The sequence below is a fragment of the Magallana gigas genome, chromosome 1 (genome assembly GCF_963853765.1).
Source record: "Magallana gigas chromosome 1, xbMagGiga1.1, whole genome shotgun sequence".
Taxonomy (NCBI): domain Eukaryota; kingdom Metazoa; phylum Mollusca; class Bivalvia; order Ostreida; family Ostreidae; genus Magallana; species Magallana gigas.
In genome coordinates this window covers 59,122,473-59,146,824 of record NC_088853.1, presented here as the reverse complement: position 1 = coordinate 59,146,824, position 24,352 = coordinate 59,122,473, and the positions used below count along the sequence as shown (strand labels likewise).

The 24,352-nt window shown below is 33.6% G+C and overlaps 1 protein-coding gene across 1 annotated transcript in view; it reads right to left on the bottom strand.

Moving 5' to 3' along the window:
- Positions 1–19,069, bottom strand: part of LOC117685755 (adhesion G protein-coupled receptor L2) — a 33,079-nt gene extending 14,010 nt beyond the window's left edge. The window contains exons 1-14 of the mRNA XM_066078321.1: positions 18,927–19,069; positions 11,698–11,925; positions 4,094–4,345; positions 3,569–3,775; positions 2,818–3,048; positions 2,665–2,727; positions 2,348–2,506; positions 2,098–2,235; positions 1,874–1,972; positions 1,702–1,796; positions 1,386–1,577; positions 697–768; positions 315–420; positions 56–199 (exon numbers count right to left, since the gene is read on the bottom strand). Of these exons, the coding sequence (XP_065934393.1) occupies positions 56–199; positions 315–420; positions 697–768; positions 1,386–1,577; positions 1,702–1,796; positions 1,874–1,972; positions 2,098–2,235; positions 2,348–2,506; positions 2,665–2,727; positions 2,818–3,048; positions 3,569–3,775; positions 4,094–4,345; positions 11,698–11,925; positions 18,927–18,999 (2,059 nt within the window). The 5' untranslated portion in view covers positions 19,000–19,069. The remainder of the gene's footprint in view (positions 1–55; positions 200–314; positions 421–696; positions 769–1,385; positions 1,578–1,701; positions 1,797–1,873; positions 1,973–2,097; positions 2,236–2,347; positions 2,507–2,664; positions 2,728–2,817; positions 3,049–3,568; positions 3,776–4,093; positions 4,346–11,697; positions 11,926–18,926) is intronic.
- Between the last annotated feature and the right edge of the window lie 5,283 nt (positions 19,070–24,352).

Genomic DNA, 24,352 nt, shown 5'->3' with positions numbered 1-24,352 from the left:
TTATTTTAAAAGATTACTTAAAACGTGCAAAATATCTTTTTGCAATATTACATACAATCTTCATTCTTTTGGTCTTGTTTCGGTAGTTCCAGAAAAGTAGAAACGTCCTCAACATTTACTGTGTCATTCTTTGATTGTACATGTAGTTCTGGAAATCTAATTCCATTTTCAGCTAGCTGTGTACGGTTGATCGTCAAATCTATATTTGAAATCCAAATCGTCAAATCTTTATTTGAAAACCAAATATAACATGCATTTCATCATATTATGAAGAAAATATTACTGCTGTGAATAGTGTAAAGCTAAACATTTACCGAAATTAAATCCACTGTACCCAGTTGGCGTTATATTGTCGTTCTGAATGACAACTTCGCCAAAGCGTTCCATATTCTTTAAAATGAAACTAGCGTCTTTTTCTGTCTAAACATAATGCATTATGTATAAGATTTGAATGCTGTATATACCTGTGTATCGAATAAAAAATAACTATTCCTTGATGTTGTATGACATAAAAAGAGATAACTTTAGTGAGTTTTGTTGCAAAGATTAAAATACTTTTAACTCGCATTATTTATCCTATATTACACTTCATAGTGCATTTGAATGACGTTTTGCATCATTTTTTTATTTCATTGAAACATTTGTCAAAAGAGAAATATTCATCCAAAAGTGATATGATATAAGAGATTCGTTTACCTTTTCACTGACAGTTGTCCATGATTTTGAATTATTAGTCGATAAAACGTTGTCCACAACGGAATAAAATACCTTCAATTAATGTACAAAACACGGATCTTCCAAAAATGTGTTAAGTAAGAGACAATGTTATGTAAAAGTGAATAAACAGATGTGCATTAAATTTAAAGCATACAGTTTTCAAATCGGAATCAAACTTAACATTGTCTTTTTTAAATTTCTAAATATGCAGCTGATAGATACTTTATTGGTAATTTTTGATCTACGTGATTAATCTTTAGAGATAAACAAAACTAAGATTTGACATATCTTCATAAATGGAACGTGAGATTTGATGGTAATGTATGTTTGGCCAGTTACCAATATGGGCTGAGTAAATCAGCCGACATACAGTAGTGGCAATAATGTGCTTTATGGCATGTTTTAAGTAAGTTGAGTTTGTCTAAAAGTATATATCTGCTTAATACAACACAGATAATAAGGACAGACCATATAAACAACATCGTTAATAACGATTTAACTTTAACAATGATGACAAGAACTGAAGTCCGTATACTACAGTGCATTTATTCTTATACATCAAGGATTACATGTACTTGTAATTATCGTAAAATGAATACCTTCAGCATTAAAACCTTCCAAGATACAAACAACAAAGGAGTTGTAAGAGTTGTAAGAACATAACTTACATCTTCCTCTATAGTTGATCCCGTATTGTTTGTGACGGTTACAATTTTCTCCAAGATATCGAGAGAGGCGCTTAGATCCCCAGCGCTGATTTCGTTGGACGACGTAAGGTTCTTCATAAGCCGCAGGGTGCTGTTTACCGTCTCTTGAATCTTGTCCGTATTTTGTATACCGTCTTTTAATATACTATCTAACTATTTTAATATATGCAAAATTTAAGAATGCAACTAATTCGTTTAAAACTTTAGAAAACACTTGTGTTTAATTAACAACATATGTTTGTGCCAAAAGACAAAATTAATAAAAAGGCTAACTCACTTGTGTTGATGCATTCATCAGAATTTCATTCGTGCAATTAATAAGGCTAGGTGACTGCCATACTCCACTTAAATCACAATACCTTGTTGCTATTCCTAAAAAATGTCTTTTATATCATAGAAAACCACCATAAATTTAAACTGTTGATGCATCACAAATAGAAGAGTTCTACCTTTTTTATTTCTAGGACAAGTTTCTTGTTTAATTGATCCTGCAAGTGTATTAGTCCAGAATATGCCATCCGACATCTCACTTTGGCATCTTTTTTGTTCTACAGATTGTTAATCACATAACTGTTAATGTACAAGTAGAAAATATCCAATACATAAAATTAAACTTCTTTCTTGCTTCGTTTGTTAAAGTTCGACGTTGATTACAGTCCAAAACAAATATTACCTGGTTGGATGACAATAATATTTATAGAAACAAAAACAGGGTCTGGATAACCGGTGTGTAGGCAGGTATAACTTCCAGAGTCAGCGCCCGTTGCTGCCGACTTGCTCCATTTAATGGACACATTTGTTTCACTAACATCTAGTGAAGCAAATAATGTTCTGACTTAATAGAGTAAAAGGTGAATTCAACGGAAAAATTGTTAAACTATTGTTACGATATAAAAGAATTTTATTTTAAAAAATGCCAATACCTGCTAATAAGGATCCGTCTTTTCTTATAATAAGATTCCCATTATTTACATCGATCAGGGACTCTGGGTTACTGACCATACACTGAAGATTAATTCCTTCACCACTCAGTATAGAGAAGTCGTATTCTGGTTTCATCTGAATCACAAGTCTGGGAATAACTGAACGAATGGACAATAATACCTTTAAGTTATAATACATGTACTAATCAAACTATACATTTTTTTAAAATAAATTTACTTCAGATTGTTTTTCAAGTTAAACGAGGAATAACCTCCAAAGGAAAAATAAACTACTTGTTCTTAAAAGTAAGTCTTACCGTTTAATGTTAAACTCCTTGTTGTGTATCTAAGGCTATTTGAAATCACTACTTTCCATTCCCCTGAAATAAAGTCAGTGAATATACAAACTTTTTTTAATCCTTACATTTTTTTCCTATCTTTAGATATTTCTTAGTTTTCCAAAAGGTTACCTTTATCTCTTTGTAAAATATTTGCAATATGCAAAGTATTTTTTGATGTGCCATTCTCTGTAAGAAATGTTGTTATAACAAATCTTGTAGACGAGCTGGTAATTAAGTTTCCATCATGAAACCACTTCCTCTCATACATTGTGTTATTTAGGACTAGGAATTCAAACCAAGCAGAGGAACCTTCACGTAGTACTAAGCTGTTACTTTTAAAGTGGAGTATTTTTAATACACCTGAAATTGTAATTTCAGTAAATTTCTCTTTCACTGAAACATATATCTATGAACTTATAGTCTAATTTCAATTAATAATCAAACGCGATACATGTTTGAATATAAGTCTGTATACCATTGTCCTTAAGCATGCTATTTCTCAATATTATGAACCATTTAATAACAACATGATTATCCCGTAAACAATAACAATGGATCAAAATGAAATTAATGGAAATAAAACGTTTGCACATAATACCAAATGAGGCAACATCATTTGCGACTCCATTTTATAAAAAACGATACCATATTTGAAGTTATTTTTTATAATTAACATGATGCAAGTCTTTCTTGCTTTGAAAAAAATTGGTCCCACTGACACATAAAAGATCATTCATCATATCTATTTTTCATGTACTATGTTTTTATATTATTGAGTTTTACTTTTCGTTTAAATGTGTTTGATATATGTGTCGCTTACAGAAAATCATATAGTACGATAACAACCAAAAAATGTGAATTTATGGGAAAAAAAACTTACAAAGTGACAGTGTTGTGCTCGGTGTTTCTAATGTTGATTGGTTAGCTACATTAGGCGGTATTAATTCAATTGTATTGAAAGACGATGACTTTGGATGATCTTTGAGTGTTGATTCAATAGTTGAGGTTTCAAAAGTTGATAACAAACCAGAAGTTGTTGTAAAAGGCAAAGAGGCTTTGATTGTTGTTTGAACTTCTGGTGATATATCTGATGTTGATTAAAAATTAATATCGTACACTGAATAGGTGAAAAAATAATAGCTTTAGATTTATTGAAGCTTAAATTTATTTATTAAATTTTAACATTATACATATCAATTGTATCGTTCGGCAATTAAGTAAATCCAGTTTGATATGGTTAATTTTTAGAACATTTGTTAAATAAACATTTCTAATTAATAGGATTGTTTTAAAAGTGTAGGCATTTTAGATAAGTTATCAAATATTTTCATTAAATACAGTATCTTAAATAATCATGCTAATTCATTTTTTTCCACCACGATACGTATATTTGTTTAATACTCACCGTACACCTCTACCTCGCACAGTTCATTGTATGCGTACTGTGAGTAGTAGCTAGGATAAACCATGCCTTGTCTTCGTTCATTGTAGTAGATGATGTAGCGTCCGTGAATGGAGCATCTGATTGTCTGGTCTTCTGTCGGTGTGCCTGCTACAGTCTGTATCTCGTGGAAACAAAGATAACCATCTTCTTTAAATGTTGTATTGGAAACGTAAAGGAAGAATCCCGCCATTCGGTTGACATAAGGACTAGGCTCTGAGAAAGAAAAAACACAATTTCTATTTCACGAGTTCTCTTATAGAGTTTTAAAAAAAGTTTAGGTTATATCGGCTAACTAATAAAGGATATTTCGGAGAATTTATATCAACTGTTTTGCAAAGATTTATTATTGTATGACAATTCATTGCTATGTTTTTTCTTAAGTTCAAGATCTAGGTGCCTACAGGTTTATGAAATTCAGGATAAAAAGAACTATATATAGTTTTGGCTGTTTTTGGCCCTCGTAATTTGTAAAAATTTTAACGCTGTTAACATGTTTTGATATTGATATCATTTTAAAGTATAAAATTCAAAATTTTTTCATTCTTGATTTATTTATTAAAAAACGCAATTACATATGCGTCGAAATAGAGGTATAAACTAACCCTAGATTTCAAGAAAATGCTATAAATGATGGTCGGTGACACCTTTTGGGGCGAATTTTAACATATGCGACTCCATGAACAAGAATGGTTTTTTCACAGTGTAAAGAATTTTTAAGAAAAAAGATTTTTTAAGAAAAAATCTACGTGCAAAATGTGAAAGTTGTTCAAAAAGTCGCACATATCAAACAAGGGAAAAAATGTTTAAAACATTGATGCTCGGTCGATCATGCCGACGTCAAGGATAGGCGCACTCTAAGGTCCTTGATGATAATGTTATACTTTATATCCCCTACTTTTGGTACATTTTTACAAATTTCCCAATAAAAACACGTAGACAACATGAATCTTTAAATAATAGCAACAATTTTTTTTTATTTTGATCGAGATCGGTCTCTAAAAATAGATCGTTGCTATGACTTGTATAAACACGGAATGTCGGGCGTGGATCCCAATTTTTTAAAGAATACCACCGCTTGAATACAACGAGACAGGTATGTATATTAAACAAATACAATGATTTCTGTTTTCTTGTATTTGAACTTTCATTTAAAGGATTGATCTAAAAGCCCGGTCGTAAATCGATATCGTCTGCTGTCATGCTGTTATGTTTACATACATCACAGGTCCAAAAAAACGTACATACATGATGTATCAGATTTTTTAGATTAAAATTCTCATATATACTTTCTGATATTATTATTTCTAATTGTCTTTTAGAATAGGAGCTAATGAGCAAAATACATGCACGAAGTTCTGCAAGTAACATAAGGCCTGCCATTCGTGCAATTAATAAATGAAAAAGGCTTACTGCATATCATAAAGATAGAACTGGTGGTGGAGGGGAGTTGTGATAATAATATAATTTATATGTATTTTTTTCATGAAAAGTAGGATTTTACTGAGCTTGTTGAGCACATATACAAAATATTTTTATCACAAATGATTTATATAATAATTATTACACATGTAACGTTAAAATGTACACTTATGAATATATCATACTATAGATGTGCATTTGAAAGTCTGCCCATTCTTTCAAAACATGCTATGTAATTATAACTATAATGATGAAAATTTCATGTACCAAAATTTTATAAATAATTAAAAAAAGTCTTAGCCCTTTTAAAATTGTTTATAAAAAATAAATAATTATTGTTCACTAATTTATTTATTTTCTCATAAGTTTGCTGCTGTATTGTATAATTATTACACGTGTGTGTGAAATATATAATACAAATAATTTGCACAGATCAACTTTTTCGATTTAATGGAAGAGTAATATGCTTTCCAGATATTATTTTGTTTGTTTAAACTCTTCTCTTTTTACACGCAAAGTGGTTCCATGATTTGGTATCAATTAGATTTTAAAATATTGTCACTGACAGAAATATCTAGATTGTAGTATGATATCATTGCAAAAACATGTTGTTTGCTTTAAAATTATTGATTAAACTCACTAATGTACAACTGTATACAGAAACATATGATTGGTCTCTATATAATTTTGCAAAAAAGAAATATAAGCATATCATTTTGTTTTTTTAGATGCCAAAACAGGAGTACTGTTGTTTATGCTATAGACGCTGTAAACTCAACTCGAGACGATACGTTCCACCTGGCATAAAATTCAGACGATATGTAAAACGAATCACTGGAAAGGATTGCTTGGAAACCGATGTATTGTGCAACTCATGTACTGCGCGGGTTAACAGAAGTCTACGAACCCAAGACAAGGTTCAGCTTTCTCGACCAGAGCCATCCGGTGATGCTGAATATTTGCCTCAACAGTCTTCTACCGCAGTATTCAACAGTCCAAAGTCTATTTCTCTACAAATCCGTTCTATTCCTAGAACACACAGTACTGAATTATCTGCAGACGGGATGGAAGTAGACGACTTCGACTTGTACAAATTCCCCAGTCGACATCAACGCATGCTTTTATCCAAACTGGAATTTTTGTCTACTCAGATAATAGATGTTCCAGCCATCATTTGGAACTTGGCTTCTTCAACAGACATGCTCTTAGATTGATAGCTTCGAGGAAAAATCAGAACTGGTTTTCAAGAAGTGACATATGTCAATTGGTCACCAACATTCGCCAAATGATGACCGCCAATTGCAGCCATCTTAACTTCGATAATCCAGCTTTTCTAACATCAGAAGATTACTTCACCCTTACTGGTCTCAACAAAGAACAATTTCAGGACTTGGCGAGTTCATTATCTTCCCTACACAACTCGAAAGTGAGATCCATTAGAACTTATCTATCACAAGTGTTCGAAAGGCATTGATTAATGATTTTGTGCCCTTACATCTTGGCTTTGAATATATTTCCCACAATGAGTTCTGCAGAAGTCAAACGACTGAGACCGCTTCAGAGTTGTTTGGGACTAACATTAGTGATGCCATTACAGTCCTCGATATCACCTACATATATATCCAGAAGAGCGCGGATTATAGTTTCCAAAGAAGATCATATAGCATGCACAAGAATTGGCCTTTGCTAAAACCCATGATGATCGTAGGGACAGATGGTAACATTCTCGACGTCATTGGACCCTATTTTGCAGATTACCATAATAATGATGCAGCAATAACAAACACTTGTTACTTACAAATGAAATTGCCAAAAATTGGTTTCAGGAAAATGATATCCTTATAGTAGACACGGGTTTCCCAGATGCTGTCGATTTTCTGGAAGAAACGTCAAGATGCCATTTTATCTTAAAGGGGCATGGTCACGATTTTGGTCAAAATTATTTTTTCGATTTTAATGTTTACAATGCTTCAGCAAGGCATTTTTAATAGGCAACCAAAATGTGAGTGTCATTTGATGAGTTATAAGCGAGTAACAGAGCTTGCAATTCTTCGTTTTGTAAACAAAACGTTAGTTTACATTTTGAATGTTGAAGTGAAAATTCCAGTTTTAGACCTAAAATGAATGTGTTAATCGTTAGGAACTGTTTGTTTATGCTTTAAATGAATAATTACATAGACAAATCAGCTTTATAAAGATTTTTAATGGTATATTGAACCTATGTAAACAAAAACAGGGCACGAGCCTTGTTTACATGACGAAGAATTGTAAGCCCTGTATCTTGCTTAAAACTCAACGACTTCCACCTAAATTTCGTTTGATCATTAGAAATGCATTCCTAAAGCATTGCAAATAATAAAAACAGAAAAATAAAACTTGACCAAAATCGTGACCATGCCCATTTAAAATGGATCAAAGCAACATTCAACAGAGGAAGCTAACCTCTTTCGATTAATAACAAAAGTCCGTTGGGTGGTTAAAAGTGCGAATGGTCGAATTAAGCAATGGAAGATTTGAGGGAAAACAGTTCCAAACCCACTTGTTCCAGCAGTTGGTGATTTTGTGCGTATTGTATGTGCACTCTGCAATGCATTTGGGATCCGTTGACACCAGTTAATGACCAAAATTCTCCTATTATTGAAAAAAGGTTGCAAAAATCACAACAACCAAAGAAACTCCTAACATTTCTACAAGAGAACAATCTTATTTAAAGAACTTCGAGAAGATGACCCTGAGCTTGACAACTTCCCAAAGCTTTCAATTGAAAGTCTCCGTGATATAACACAGGGAGTTTACCAAGTGAAACAAGCTCCTTCATATTCAAAAGAACTTATGTGTAATGGGTCTTACAACATTCTAATTCACAAGGAAAACCAGAATCTTGTTAAAGTGAAAATTCAATCACGGCACGTAAGAAGTGTAACCCATACATTGTGGGTTGAGTTTGACCCCAACGACATTCAAGAACCTATTACATCTTGGTACTATACTTGCAAAGTTGGTGCAAGGATAGTTGGTTGCTGCTCTCACATCGCCATTGTCATTTGGTTCCTGGGATATGAGCGCCATTAGGAAAATCCAACTAGAGCAGTTACATTTTCAACAGACACAATTCTGGATGCTAGCGAAGTTGACTTGGATTATGATGAAGAAGAGTAATAATGTAAACATGACATGTTTAAACTGATTTGACAAGTGCGAGCAATATCGCATTTCTTGTGAAGGGACTGAAACAATGTTGAATTGATATCTGTAGATGTACAGTGACATTGATATTTCATTATATTTTTAAATCTTGAATGATCGTTCCAAATGTTTCTAAACAGAAAATAGCGACATTTACATAAAATAATCATCAGAGATGTTTTAATTGATAGTTGTTTGTTTGATTTATTCTACCCACTGATAAAATACTTTGAACAAATATTGAGTAAATATTTTAATCCTGATGTTAGTTTTTTGTTTTGTTAAAGATATGTAGTAACCATGAAGGCATAAAATGTAACGCAGCAATTAATTATTGAAATATACAGTCTTTAGTAAAACAAAAATTCTCTTAACTGATTAGTAAGAAATCAAATATAATAAAGTTCAAAAGTAACCCCTTTTCACAAATAAAAACAGATGCTCTCAAAAAAAGTGATCTCCAAGGAAACATTTTGAGGCAATAATGCTTTGCTTACCAATTCTACTTGCAAACAAACAAATTACAACTTTGTATTTTGTTCTTTAACTTTAATCGTTGTATGATTATATTTTAATTTTAATTATTTAAAAAATCCTTAATCTTTTAAAACGTGTCTCTGTGTCGTACTCTTAAACATCACACATGCTTTTCCCTGAGAATATCGTGCAGTACGAGGGTTGTCCGTAAAGTTCGCGGACAAGACTTAATTTATAAATAAAAGTAGCGTTATATATATATATATATATATATATATATATATATATATATATATATATATATATATATATATATATATATATTAAGCATATCTAGAAACCTTCACTAAATGGGAATTAAAAAGGGTAACATTTTTGTCAATTTTAGAGCTAACGGATGGATGATAGTATAGTGAATTCTCTGATAAAACAACCCTACCTGATAAGCGGAAATGAAAGTTGTTATGAAAATAAGTAAGGCATGGAATTAAAAATCGATTTTATTCTAGAAATCAAATATAAAAATATAAATTTCTAACTTTTTTCTTATTTTTTTTTTCCTGAGGACAACGCTAATATAGGGAAATTACGCATATATATATAATTCTGATTAAATTAAGATAGACATGTACGACACCACAATTTCACGAACCTGGATTTTGGGAATTCGTGAACTTACTGATTTTTTTAAAATTGTTATTCGTCTTGATTTTAGGGCGGTCTCCTCCCCCTCTCACACACACTCCCTTTCAAAATACAATGTTTGCGCTAGCCGATGATTCAAATAATATCGTTTTCCAGTCGTATTTTAGCATCGGGACGCCTTAACATTGCTGCGTATCACCTATTGTTTCTTTGGATCCTGTGCGACTGGGGACATAATGTTCGATGTGCGATGGAAAAAAGACAGCGCAACACAAATTTATATGTAAGACAAGATGATGACCGCGCAAGCGCGGGAATTATCACTTTACAAACTACTATGATGAAATGTTAAATATATTTAACCATATTTTGTTGTTTCCTTTTTGTATATACTGTTTAATATTCTTTATCTTATTTATTTTTTAAATTGAAATGAAAATCAAACTGATTTTTTTAATTGTATTTATTCAAACCAGTGAATGGGTGTTTAGTGTATCTCTCTATAAAGCTGTCATAATGTTGTAATTTTTTTATTTACTGCCACCTGGTTAATTCAAAATTTACAACATGACATAGACGTAGAATACAATAATCTGTTCATTAACGTTTACAAATTAATGTCTATGGTTTACAACCAATCTGTCGTGGTATGAAAATGTATAGAATTAAAACACGCTTGGTGGTGCATTATTATTCATTTGCAGTCATATTTTAAACCTGCCAGATGGTTAACTCGCCCTTCACTTTCCGCCATGATGTCAATCAGGCAACCCGTTTCTGGACGCCTGCTCTAGAAAGTTCTTTCCATTAATACTTAAGTCGGAATAATTGTTCCCTTTTATTTACCAAATGTTTGTATTAGTCGAATTCTGATCCAAGGTATCTGCCCGCGATACATGAAAAACTCGTCCTACACTTTTCGTTAATGAGTCAATCCGCGTTCTTAGTTACCCCGTTCTGGAAAGTTCTATTTCCATTCCGTCAACAGAGGTCGTGCTTCGCAAGCGAGTATCAAAACTAAAATCGCCCACTTAAGAAACGAATCGACTCATTGTATTTACTCGACATTTGTCAAATCTTAACTTTTTTTGTTTTCTTTAAATAGGCTCACGGTATATAAATTAACTCTTTACGTAATCATTCAATATTATTTCATTGCAAGTATATATTTTGATCGAGACTACCCTGACTTGGATCCGCCAAAGCGTGTCCACCACCTTACTCTTATTTTTGCCATTTCGGACTTGTCTATCGAAAATGAAAGTAGGTTTTTGGTAAATTTCATAAAATTCAATTATACCTTACGGACATCATTACACAGGTGTTGAAATACCAAAGGCTCAAGCAAGTCCTCTGATGCAGGCATTTTGTAGTTTATTAGCGAAATGCCTTAATTTATCCGAATAGATAATAAGGTTAACTTTCAAATGATTACAGAAAAATATCCTCCGTTATTGATCATTATTACGGTTTTCTTTATATTTTTTCGAATATATTAGTATAAAGTTCTGAAGCCTCGGTCGGAAAAAATTTCCATTATTTTCCCGACCGGTATATATACCCATGTACGTGTAGTTTTATGAATTCATGATAGCTTTAAGACATATTTGTATAAGTCCATAGCTTTAAAATAATTGATATAGAAACATACAACAGAACAAAGAGCAAATTATACATAGAGACACCAGTGGTAGAATTTCCGAACACGTTAAAAAGAGAGGAGGCTTAAAAATTCACGAAAATAAGATGAATAAAAATCTAGTTATTAAATAAAATTTGATCATGTGAAGGAAATATCAAAGGTAAGATATAGTAAAGACATTTAAAACACCACCTACGCGGGATATTGTCGGTCCTGTAGTGGATGTCGATGTGACTGATGCTGACCACACTCCCTAGGTCCACCCTCCACTCAGCAGTGCTTTGTTTATTTTCAGAGATCGTACACTGACCTCCTTGGCCACGGTCAGTGTACAAACCGTCAACAGCGTTCTCGCTACCGAAGTCTACTTCTGTTTCAGGCCAAGGATGTTGTTCCCAAGTAGGTTTCCCGAGAGCTAGATTTTCTGAATAATATGGTATTCAATTTAATTTTGAAGACGTATCATATTTCAGTTATATTAATCAGATTAGATACTTTATAAGTTAAAAGACCGTATTTGATTTATTTTTAACTCATATACGTCACATAATTAGATAACTTGTGTCTCCTACTCAATCAAGATAAGAGTGACATCAGAAAATGCAATAAATACTGAGATAGGAAATGGATATATTGATAAATGGATATACATTGACTTTTGTTGAGTCACATTATGTCCGCCATCACGATATGTCCGCCACTTTTATAGAAAATATTTGAATCTATTTGACTGACCATTCTCGATAAATAACAACTGTTCTATTTTTTAAAACTGTTAATGCTAATAGGAGTAAACAAACCAATTTCTATCCTTTAATTCCATTTTATTTTAAGTTCACTGTTAATGCATGAAGACATTTGCATCCTTCCTTTAACAACCATGACTCAAATTAAACTCGAATCAAACGAAATCCATATGTCAAGCAGCCATTTAATATTTAAACATTTTGAATTATTGGTATACTGAGCCCGATTTTTTCCGAAATTTTTTTTTTAACATTTTTTTTTCCAAATAAAAATTTCATCGGGGCAGGCCATTTTCAGAGAGACGGGGATGAAAATCTAAAAATAATTTTATGTGGCCTGAGGAAAGCAAGCTTTGTGTCAAATTTTAGCTTCTAATATTTCCATTAATACAAGAAATGACACAGACAAAATTTAGCATTTTCGAAACAATGACCTTGAACTTCCTCAATTGACCTTGGGTCAAGGTCATGACACACCCTTACGTCATAAGCAATATGTGTGTGAAGTAAGAACATTCAATGCGTCTCCATAAGGAAGATATGGACAGGACACGAATTTTGCATTTTTTCTTTCAGTGACCTTGTCCTTGCACAAATTACCTTGCGTCAAGGTCATGACACACCCTTAGGTCATAAGCAATCTTTGCGTAAAGAAAGAACTTCCAATATTTCTCCATCAGAAAGATATGGACCAGACACGAATTTTGCATTTTTTTTCTGCCAATGACCTTGACCTTGCACGAATGACCTTGGGTCAAGGTCATGACACACCCTTAGGTCATAAGCAATCTTTGTGTGAACAAAGAACTTCCAATATTTCTCCATAAGAAAGATATGGACCAGACACGAATTTTGCATTTTTTTCTGCCAATGACCTTGACCTTGCACGAATGACCTTGGGTCAAGGTCACGACACACCCTTAGGTCATAAGCAATCTTTGTGTGAAGTAAGAACTTCCAATGTCAATGTTTCACTATAAGAAAGATATGGACCGGACACGAATTTTGCATTTCTTCTGCCAGTGACCTTGACCTTGCCCGAATGACCTTAGGTCATGGTCATGACACACCCTTAGGTCATGAGCAATCTTTGTGTGAAGTAAGAACCACCAAGATATGGACCGGACACGATTGCACAGACAGACGGACAGACAGACGGACGGACGGACAAGATGATTCCTATATACCCCCCCCCCCCCAATTTTTGTTTGCAGGGGTATAATGATCACGTGAATGAATCATACATTAGAGAACGTGCTTATTATTGCACCTGGCCGTAGGTAGACACACGCATACACTTTGACCCCTGTAAAAAAATAAACAACGTCATCTGACATTCAGGGATTTCCTTACTGTAAACGTCGAGACATGCAAGAAGAAAACTTCAATCGAGGAACTAACTTATGATTTTCGAACAAATGTGAACAAATTAGATTCCAAGTGAAATATTGTATAAAGTTGTATGATAAAAGATAAAAAAAAAATTAGGGGTAAAATATTTTGTATTTCTATTAACTGTGCATGAATTATCTTGACGTTACCGTGCACCCTGGTGACAAAACATGTTGATTATAAAATCTGGAAACAACAAAAATACCTTTTCATCAAGTGGAATGAAACTTTGTTTATCAATAAAACAAGTATTGTTGCTTAGATTAACCTGTTAGTTATGACTTAACTGAACAATATATTCTTCTGATTTTTATATTGACCCTCGTATTAAATAATTTTTTCAAAGAATTCTCTGTTAGTCCTGGGGGTCAAATAATTGGTAAAAAATGACGTTTTTTCACAAAATAAACCTTCTTCCTCGAACTCCTCCTACAATTTCAACAGTAGACAAATCATCTTTTGGAATATGTTTTAGGGTATCTTGTAGATGCGCAACATGGTTTCGGAATTTTCAATTTTGTCCTGCGGGTCATTTAATGGCTGACAAATGACGTTTTTTTATTACAAAAAAAACTAGTTTCAAAAACGTCTTTTTTTGGCAGTAGCCAAATGATCTTCTAGAATATGATTCGGGGTGTCATATTGAGGTGTGATCAGGTTCCAGATTTTTTTTATTAAGGGGATCAGTGGGCAACAAAAAATGATTTTTTTTGCAAAAAAAGTATGGTTTCCTGAACTCCTCTAACAACTTTTGGAGTAGCTACGTCATCTCTTGGGATATGAGTGAGGCTGTCTTATAGATGTGCAATAAGGTTTTAAAAATTTTAATTTCATCCAGGGAGTCAAATAGTAGAAGAAATTTGACGTTTATCACTAAAAAACAACATAGATCCAAGAGCTCCTTATGATTTAATGGATAGACACATCATATCTTGGGATATGATAGCGACTGTTCTATATATGTGCAGTAAGGTTTTAAAAATTTAAATTTCATCCAGAAAGTCAAAAAGTAGCAGAAAATTGACGTTTATCACTTAAAAAAAACCCATAGATCATAGAACTCCTTTTATGATTTAATAGATAGACACATCATATCTTGGGATATGATAGGAACTGTTCCATAGATGTGAATTACGGTTTTGAAAAATTAAATTTAACTCTGAGGCCCATTACCTACATACCTTTTGATGCCCTTTAAGGATCAAGAATATATATGGTTAAGGGTTGGGGATCTTAACCGTTTTCGAGATATTCGAGCACATCCGTTCGAAGGGGGTCATGACCATCCCCGGGGCCCATGACCTACATACCGTTTGATGCCCCTTGACATAAGAAACAAGAATATACAGTGGAGCCTCAGATATCCGGACGCCAGATATCCGGACGCTTCACTTTCCGGTCGATTTTTATTGGGAACGGAATTTTTACACAATAATTTGTCTCGTTTATCCGGAATTCCGCGTTCCGGATCCGGACGGTCAAATTTTACCACATAATACAGTTTTCCTTTAAATTTTACCTCATTTAACCGGACGGTCACATTTTAGTGTTCGGGGGCACAACAGTTTTTTATGCGCAAGTGCAAATTGGTGTAAAAACATCTGAAACAATGCCTTCGTCCGGTAATCGGGGTCACCTGTGTCACGCTATGTACTCGCCCGAGGATATTACGATAACCATGGATGCGACATGTTTAATTGTCGCCATTTAACTTATGAACTGTTATTGTTTGATTAAAATGTCATGAAAATTGTTAAATTTGTGTTTTAAAAATTCATCTATTGATTGAATTAAAATTCTATTAATCGTAGTGTGATTAGATCGTTTGTACGCCTATTCATTTTAAAACGTAATTGAATTGAAAAATTTGATAATTTGAGTTCTGTTTACGATAGTTATTAAGACCGCTTGGGATGTTCAGGGTATCTACATTAATTTTATAGCGCGTGTTCAATTAACAGTGTAATAATAATTTATGCCAAACATGGCGTGGATGAGTGTTCACGCTACTTGTAAATATCGCTTGGGTGCAATTAACTCTATAGAAAGATGGATACGTAAAACTTAGCTTGGGTAAGTTCTATCAATGAAAAAAAGCTTGGACAATTATCAATAAGGGAATATATATAGATTTTTCATCCATTTTCAATCATTAAATGTTGAGCAGCTTTAAACATGTCAACACCACCGGCCAAGAGAGCGAGAGTTGCGATCACCGCTAGCTTGAAGAAAAAGATTTGTCAGCGTAAAGTGTTGCCTTGTCGAATGTAGTGCTTGCTTTCCTGTGGAAAAAACATACCTTAAATAATGTTTTTAACAATATTTTGTTTTCTTAATTTAAAAAAAAACTCAACTTTTTTTGGTAGTCCTTATGGCTATCAAAATAAAATGTTTAATTGTATAATTTATTTATGAGTTATATTTCCATAAATATTAAAGGTAAATATCACAATTCAGATATCCGGACGCTTCACCTATCCGGACGATTTGGCCTGGGGACAAAAGTGTCCGGATAAGTGAGGCTCCACTGTATATGGTTTAAGGGTGGGGATCTCACTGTTTTAAAGATATTAAGGGACTTGCTTTGTGAGGGGGTCAGGACCACCCACAGGGCCCATGACCTACATAACATTTGATGCCCCTTGACATCAAAAACATGAATATATATACATGTATGTATATATGGTTTAGGGGTCATGATTATAACAGTTTCTGAGATATATGGTAATTTCAAATTCCTGGGGGCGGGGATGACCCCAGGGGTCCGATCTAATAAACCCTATATATATTGCCAGTAACAGTCAATATATGATTATGAAAACCCTATACATGTATTATTATCTTTGTCCGTTTTCAAGTTACCATTTAAAATAGAGTCTACGATTCTTCCTACAAGGTTCAATGTTAGACCCCACACCCTGTTGACACCCCCCCCCCCCCCCCCGAAAAGTGGTTCTCTAACCCTAAATGAGAAAAATCAAAACAGAGTGCACAACTGGATATGCAGGTCTATCATATCCTAGATTTTTTTACAATTCTGTTCAGCAATCTGAGAAACAAGTTCAGAGCGGGAAAGAAGAAAAGAAGAAGACGAAGAATAATAATACATGTATTAAGAACTATACAAAAGCAATAAGTCTCCAAATTTCATTAGGGAGACTTAATATTAAAGATTAAATAGAGATAGGATCATCAAACATCAATAATGTAAAGATAATTGACAATTTCTGATTCTAAGGGGGTCAGGATTACCCCGTAGGGTCATGACTTACATGCCATAATGATTTGATGCGCTATGACCTAAGGAGGAATAATATATTTGGATTAAGGTGGGGATCTCAATGGTTTTTATGATATTTGATAATTTCAGGATGAGCACTTGGGATCATGGCCTACATACCATCTGAAATGCCTTGAACAAAGAAACAATAATATAATATGTACATGATATATGATTCGATTTAAGAACCCAGATATAGATCAATCATCTATGTTTTGTAATACGTCTTATGTATATATACATGTATTAGTTTGTGTTTTGTTCTATACTATTCATGTTCATGACTGTAGTATGGCTAAGTCTTATTTTAAATTACATTAAAAAATTGTCAAATATATGACTTGGAACCCCCACCCCCAGACAAACTCAAATATACACTGTTCTCCCATAACAATAAATGATTAAAATTATAAATGTTTATACCCTACATTCACCCCCCCCCCCCTCCATCTAACCTAGTTCTAAAGATTCAGTCTTCTTAATACATTCTTACATGTGTGCAGTAGCAAATTTGAGTTGGGGTTAATGCATCAGAATGACATTAGAAGATATTTTATATTTTTCTGTTTCGTGGGGTCAGAACAGTCCCATAAGGTCATGACCTACATTGTATTTGATGCATTATAATACATTAAGAAAGAAATACTCCTTCCTTCCTATTATAACTCATATGAAATAGATAAATAATTGTCTAGTACACTTACTTACATGTGATACACACATTTAATAAGAAATTGTTTATACAGGGTCAAGATGGGGTCAACTCAATAGTGCAAGTCTGACAAATGAAAAAATAACTTTTGCAACTAAAATTACAGAAACTTTACAAATGCGATAAAATAGGTAACTATGATAAGCTTATTTAAATATTAAAAGATGACGATACAGTATGCTGTCAAAGGGAGATCACATTTAGAAAGTGAAAGTAGAACTTATATGTATGCTGGCATCTCATTATATTGTGCTTCTGCTACTACATGTATTATGCTTACCTATATTGGTCAACATCATAATGATAATCCAATTAAAACACAATAATGAATTCCTTTAGCTGATCTTAACTAATCCTTTTCTGCATATGGAAACAAAGACATAAATGTATACACGTGAACCCATCTAATCAAAGAGCTGGGTAAAACTAGTACCCGCTAATGAGACCTGCAGACCTGTGTTGTGTACGTAACTTCACACAAAGATCAGTTATTTGTAACATGCATGTATTTTTTTGACCTATTCTTCAAATCCACTTGCACTATTTTATTACGTAAGTAACAGCTTTAAGGTGGTGCAGGACACCTGCATATTGTGATGTATACTTCCTATTGAGATAAACAATAAAGTATATTAAATATTAAATAAATATTTACCCCCCAGATAATGTTACCAAACATTGAAGCGCAATGGGTTAGAGCGTTTACATGTCTGTAAGGCACGGGGGTCCAAGGTTAATTTTGGTAATTTTACAATTGGTATAAATGAATTTTCATTGGGGGGGGGGGGGGTCTGGACCCCTCACTCCCACCTCTTCTCTAGACACACAGAAGCAAATCTAAAACCGGCAACCGCCACGGGGAGGGTGCATAATTTAATTTTTAATTTTGTTTGTAATAATTATATAGACCGTTATACTTTCTATGACATTAAATGTTAAGATTATTGATTAACTGAAAATTCACTGCAAACAGTTCAACCTCAAATTGCACATAAAGTGCTGCTCATGTGTATTATCATGTGGGAAAGGATCTCATCCTTCAGTTATTAAATTATATTTTTTGAATGTATTACCGGAGCTTGCATGTGGCCTTTATTTTTGATTAAACTGGTACAAAACAGTGTTATTTAGGGGCAAACACTTGGTGCGGGTATTACTGTCTAATGACAGCATCTAGTTTAATTTTATTCTTTAGTTGTGTTAAACAATTTTTTAATGTATTACACTGACGAAATTTCTAAATGTTGGTATAATCGTGGAATCTTAAATGCATTTAAGTGAGAAGCTAAACTTACCTAATGCGTACGTTGTATCAATGTACAACAATAGTACAGGTATTGTGTAAATGGCTAACACACTATGATCCATCGCTCTCCTAAAATAAAAGTAATGATTGTCAATTGACAAGATATTCAGTAAAATCTTAGGCGCTACACTATCGTACCCTATAAGATCTGTAAACTTTGAATAATGTACGTAGTTGTTTTTGCGTCTTACATGCTTGTTTTATTTCCTCATACTTAGGAAAAAAAACAGGAAGATAAATTTAAGGTCATGTACACGTGTTTGTATAATCTGTGTTTATTTAAAAAATTACAAAAGCACATGCTTAACAACGGACTAAGAATTATCAAACTTGGTTCACTTTTTTGGCAAGGTAAAGGGCGCACCTAATAAGCATTTGAATGGTTAATTATTTGTTAAAATATCGTTTGATAACAACATTTGTAACAGAAATTCTATTTCATAAACCCTGTGACTATACCAACTTCCGGATAGCTAAAATCAAGGATACAAATTTAAAAAAAACAAAAACCAATACTTGATATTGTGAGATTTAGAAGATGTAAAATACAGACGATGTATAGTGTTGATAAATTAGAAAGTAAAAAGTTAAAACAAGCAGAAAATGAAAATGACATCATTCCCACTTTAAGGGAAAAAAAGGAGCCAAATTTCGTGCAAATTTCCTCTTATTACTACGAGTTGAGCTTGCTCACAGATTAAAAAGAGAATAATTATTTTTTTTTTAAGTTCCGCCAACATTATTTCTGTAACATTTGACATGCTATTTTAACAAGCATTCTGAGAGTATTGCATAAGCAATACACGTCCCCTACCGGTTTGTATTATTCTATGAAAGCTTCCAAGCACACAACTATTTCAGAGCTATTGTAAACGAGATGTCATGCTTTAATCAGAGATAAAAGAACAGAGGATATTAAAACTATATAGTTGATATAGAAATTTAATAGGAAAAAGGTAAAATAATACTCTTTATTTCATCTCCTGTAATTTCGCCAAGTCTATTCTGTATTCGCTGGTAAAAATTTGTGAAAACAATGCACTGTTATGCACAATATCATTTCTTACCGTCTTCTGTACCCCCAATCAAACCACACAGTTAAACAGCCCAACCCGACAACGAACCTGATTGTAATAATAATACAAAAAAAACCTGCCGATTAAATTTACAACACAATGCTTGACACTATTTTATAGAGTTTATTTGTTTGTTAGAAATGATAATAGTAATGGTACAGGAAAAGGAATGGTAGAAGTAACGCACGATATTATTACTGACTACATACTGGCCTCGTTTATTCAGTTACACACCGAACCCGATAACGAACCTGAACATTAAAAAATTGGAATATAAAAAATTAATTTTCTCGAAAATATGTCAATCAGACGCTACAAAAGTGTAAACTTGATCTGTAGTTTGACATTTTGAAGCTGTTCAGCAAACTTCATATTATTCCTCAAATGCATAAAGAAAAAAAGTGTGGAAAACTGAAGTGGGACAGACAGACGGACTGACGGACGGACAGACAGACGGACGGACGGACAGACGGACGCAGAGGAAAGCTAAAGTCCCCTCCGGTGAAACCGGTAGGGGACTAAAAAGTGTACCTTTGTGTCCAATATGGGACATGTATCGCTCATGCAATACTCTCTGAATGCTTGTTAGTCCCCTACCGGTTTCACCGGAGGGGACTATAGCTTTCCTCTGCGTCCGTCAGTCCGTCTGTCGGTCCGTCCGTCAGTCCGGGGCCAGCAAAGTAACCACAGGGAGTATTGACGTCTGATTCAGTCATCCCTATAGTGACGGTAACATTCCGCAGCCGGTTTGAAAAATCTAGTATAGTGAAAAAATACAATAAAAATAAATAAAACAACGTTTCAAGAAATGCATTCTTTAAAATTATTCTTATTTTTTAAATTTATTTTTTCATTATATTACTCTTATGTATGTTATATAAGAATATAAATTTCTTTATAACAAATGCATTTGAGAAAATGTAATAAAATTCTACCTTCAAAGAAAAAAAAATTAAATGATAACGTTTACTTTTATGCCATGAATCAATGATTTAGTCTAAGTGATAGACCATTACAGCAAAAGTAATACACATGTAAAACTATATTAATTCCATCCATTATATTTCTATTTTGCTTTGCTGATACTTTGTACGCTTACCTCCTTTATAGTCTATGCCTCTGTTGATTATTCTGACAGATTTGATGGAATATACAGTCAGTAGATCCACCATCCACCAGGGATTGGTGTCGGCATTCCCTGTATGTGTACACTTGTCTTGGTAAATGTTTGTACCTCTGTTGCCGTCTACTGCATATTCAGTTCCATAGGCCCCATGTGTTGACGACTGTTTCGTTTGTTTACCAAATGCAAGACCAAGTAGAACTGCGAAGGATATTACAGATGTGTGGGAGTAGATAAGATGATGATTCATGAAGTTCATGATTTTTAAACATTATATGCATTTACACTATATGCCCGTAATTACATCCAACCCACCCCGAGAGTCAAAACTCATACTCCTTGGAAATAATGAAATAAACAATTTTGGTAGTGAGCTTCCTGGTCTACGTAATTATGAAATCAGTTCTTCTTACATATTCTTGGGTCTTCTGAGTGACTTTCAAATGAAGAAAATATGTCAACGTTTTCCTATTATAAATCTCTGTAAGAATCTGTTTTCGAATTCGATCCTGTGAATTTTTTCAACTAAAAAATGATAATGTCTCAATGAAGTTTTTTTTTATATTTCCTGTTTCATCAATTTCAATTGCATCTTTAACATGTATTTTTTTTTAAATCGTTTAAATGTGCTGCATGAATATTTTTGGATCATCAAACTATAGTCCCAATTTATATCGGAAAATCAAACCAGGCTACGCCGAGAGCTCTCTATTCGGATCATATGTATGTCATGTTGTAAATTTTTAATTTACCGGGTGGCAGTAAATAAAAAATTTACAACCTGACATGCAGGAATGAACAACTGTCAAGTAATGCAAACGAAAACAAAATTGCATTGCTAAAGATACTAGTTTCACTAAGTACATGGTTTTTAATTTTTAATGTATTTTTACTTTGGATTTCGTCAGTCGTACGGTTTTATTTTATCTCAGTGATACTGTATCGTCTGTATGATTTAAGATCGTATAGAACACAGAAAATGCAATGTTGATGTAAGTATATACATCATATTTGAAATATAAAAATACTCACAAAACACACGAAACGCTTTCATTAACTGCGTACGTTACGCTGATATGTCAGCAACACCATTTAAGAAAAATAAGTAAAAAGTTATTGCTAATATACTCGTTTGATATTTCACAATTCGTATACATTTGATTTTTTTTCCGTGTCGAACTTAACTGAAGCCAATTGAATACAAGGCGATATTTGATAGAATTCCATGAGAATATCAATAAGACAAGAGGCCATGGGGCCACATCGCTCACCTGAGCCACAATTGCCTTAATTCTGATCAAATTAGCATTACAGTATCAACATATCTTGACAACTAAGTACAGTAGATCTTGCTAAAAAAAAATTGAAAATCTGCAAATTTTTATCCAACTCTTTTTTTTGGTAAATACCAAGCCCCTTATGTTGTTGTACTTGTAAGAAGATTTCTCTCTATTCCTATATACCCCCCCCCCCCATTTTGTGGCCCCACTTTTCTCTAGGGAATCATGGTTTCATCAAACTTAAATCTGCATAACCTGTGCTTTCACACTAAGTACTGAGTTTTGGACCGAAAACTTTCCCAGAATATGTTTAAAGATTTTCTCTCCATAATCCTATGTAAAAATTCAAACCACCATCACGGCCCCGCCCTACCACTGGGGACTGTGATTTTGCAAACTTGAATTTACACTACCCGAAGATGCCTCTACGAAAGTTTAAGCTTTTCTGGCCAAATAGTCCTTAAAAAGAAGATTTTCAAAGATATTCTCAATCTATTCCTATGTAAAAATTCACCCACATTGTGGCCTCACCCTACCCCTGGATTATTATTTTAACAAACCTGAATCTATTCGATCTGGGGATGCTTCCACTCAAATTTTGGCTTTCCTGGCCTAATAGTTTTGAGAAGATTTTTAAAGATTTTTTAAAGATATAGATTTCTCTATATATTCCTGTTTAAGAATTTATCCCCCAATTGTGGCCCCACCCTATCCCAGGGACTACGATTTAAACAAACTTGAATCTACACTACCTGAGGATGATTCCATTTTAATTTAAGCTTTTCTGGCCTAATAGTTTTTGAGAAGAAGATTTTTAAAGATTTTCTCTATATATTCCTATGTAAAACTTGTTCCCCCTATTGAAGCCCCACCCTACCCCCGGGGACCATGATTTGAACAAACTTGAATCTACACTACCTGAGGATGCTTCCACTCAAATTTGAGCTTTCCTGGCCTAATAGTTTTTGAGAAGAAGATTTTTAAAGATTTTCTCTATATATTCCTATGTAAAACATGATCCCCACATTGTGGCCTCACCCTACCCCAGGGACTATGATTTGAACAAACATGAATCTACACTACCTGAGGATGCTTCCATTTTAATTTGAGCTTTTCTGGCCTAAAAGTATTTGAGAAGAAGATTTTTTAAGATTTTCTCTATATATTCCTATGTAAAAATTGATCCCCCTATTGTGGCCCCATACTATCTACAGGGACCCTGATTTGAACAAACTTGAATCTACACTACCTGAGGATGCTTCCATTTTAATTTGAGCTTTCCTGGCCTAATAGTTTTTGAGAAGAAGATTTTTAAAGATTTTCTCTATATATTCCTAAGTAAAACTTGATCCCCCTCTTGTGGCCCCTCCCTACCCCCGGGGACCACGATTTGAACAAACTTGAATCTACACTACCTGATGATGCCTCCATACAAGTTTAAGCTTTTCAGGCCGAATAGTTTTTGAGAAGAAGATTTTTGAAAAATACCAACAAATTTTCAATAATTCTCAATTATCTCCCCTTTAAAGCCATAAACGTGATATGGCATTTCCGGTGGATGCGACTTAGTAAACTATACACCGGTAGGTTTCTAACATGTGATGGTGCAACATGCACATTGTACCGAAGGTCAACCCGGAGTTGAAATCTCAGAAGAACCTGACTAGGAATTTTCCTCACAAAATAGAGGTTGACCTTATAAGGAGTGAAATAAACGTATCTGTGCTGAATGGAACAAATAAAATTCTAGTTACAGAGTTCAAAAAACACACATCCCCTGTCTACAATGAACTGTATAAAAATGATCAAATGATACAATTACCAAGTTCTCTGACTTAAATCTCTATTATTGAATTTGACATAAATGTACTAAAACAGCTGTTAATGTATGGATGGACAATTAGCTAGCCTACCTCGAATGCAATGGACTTTCTTA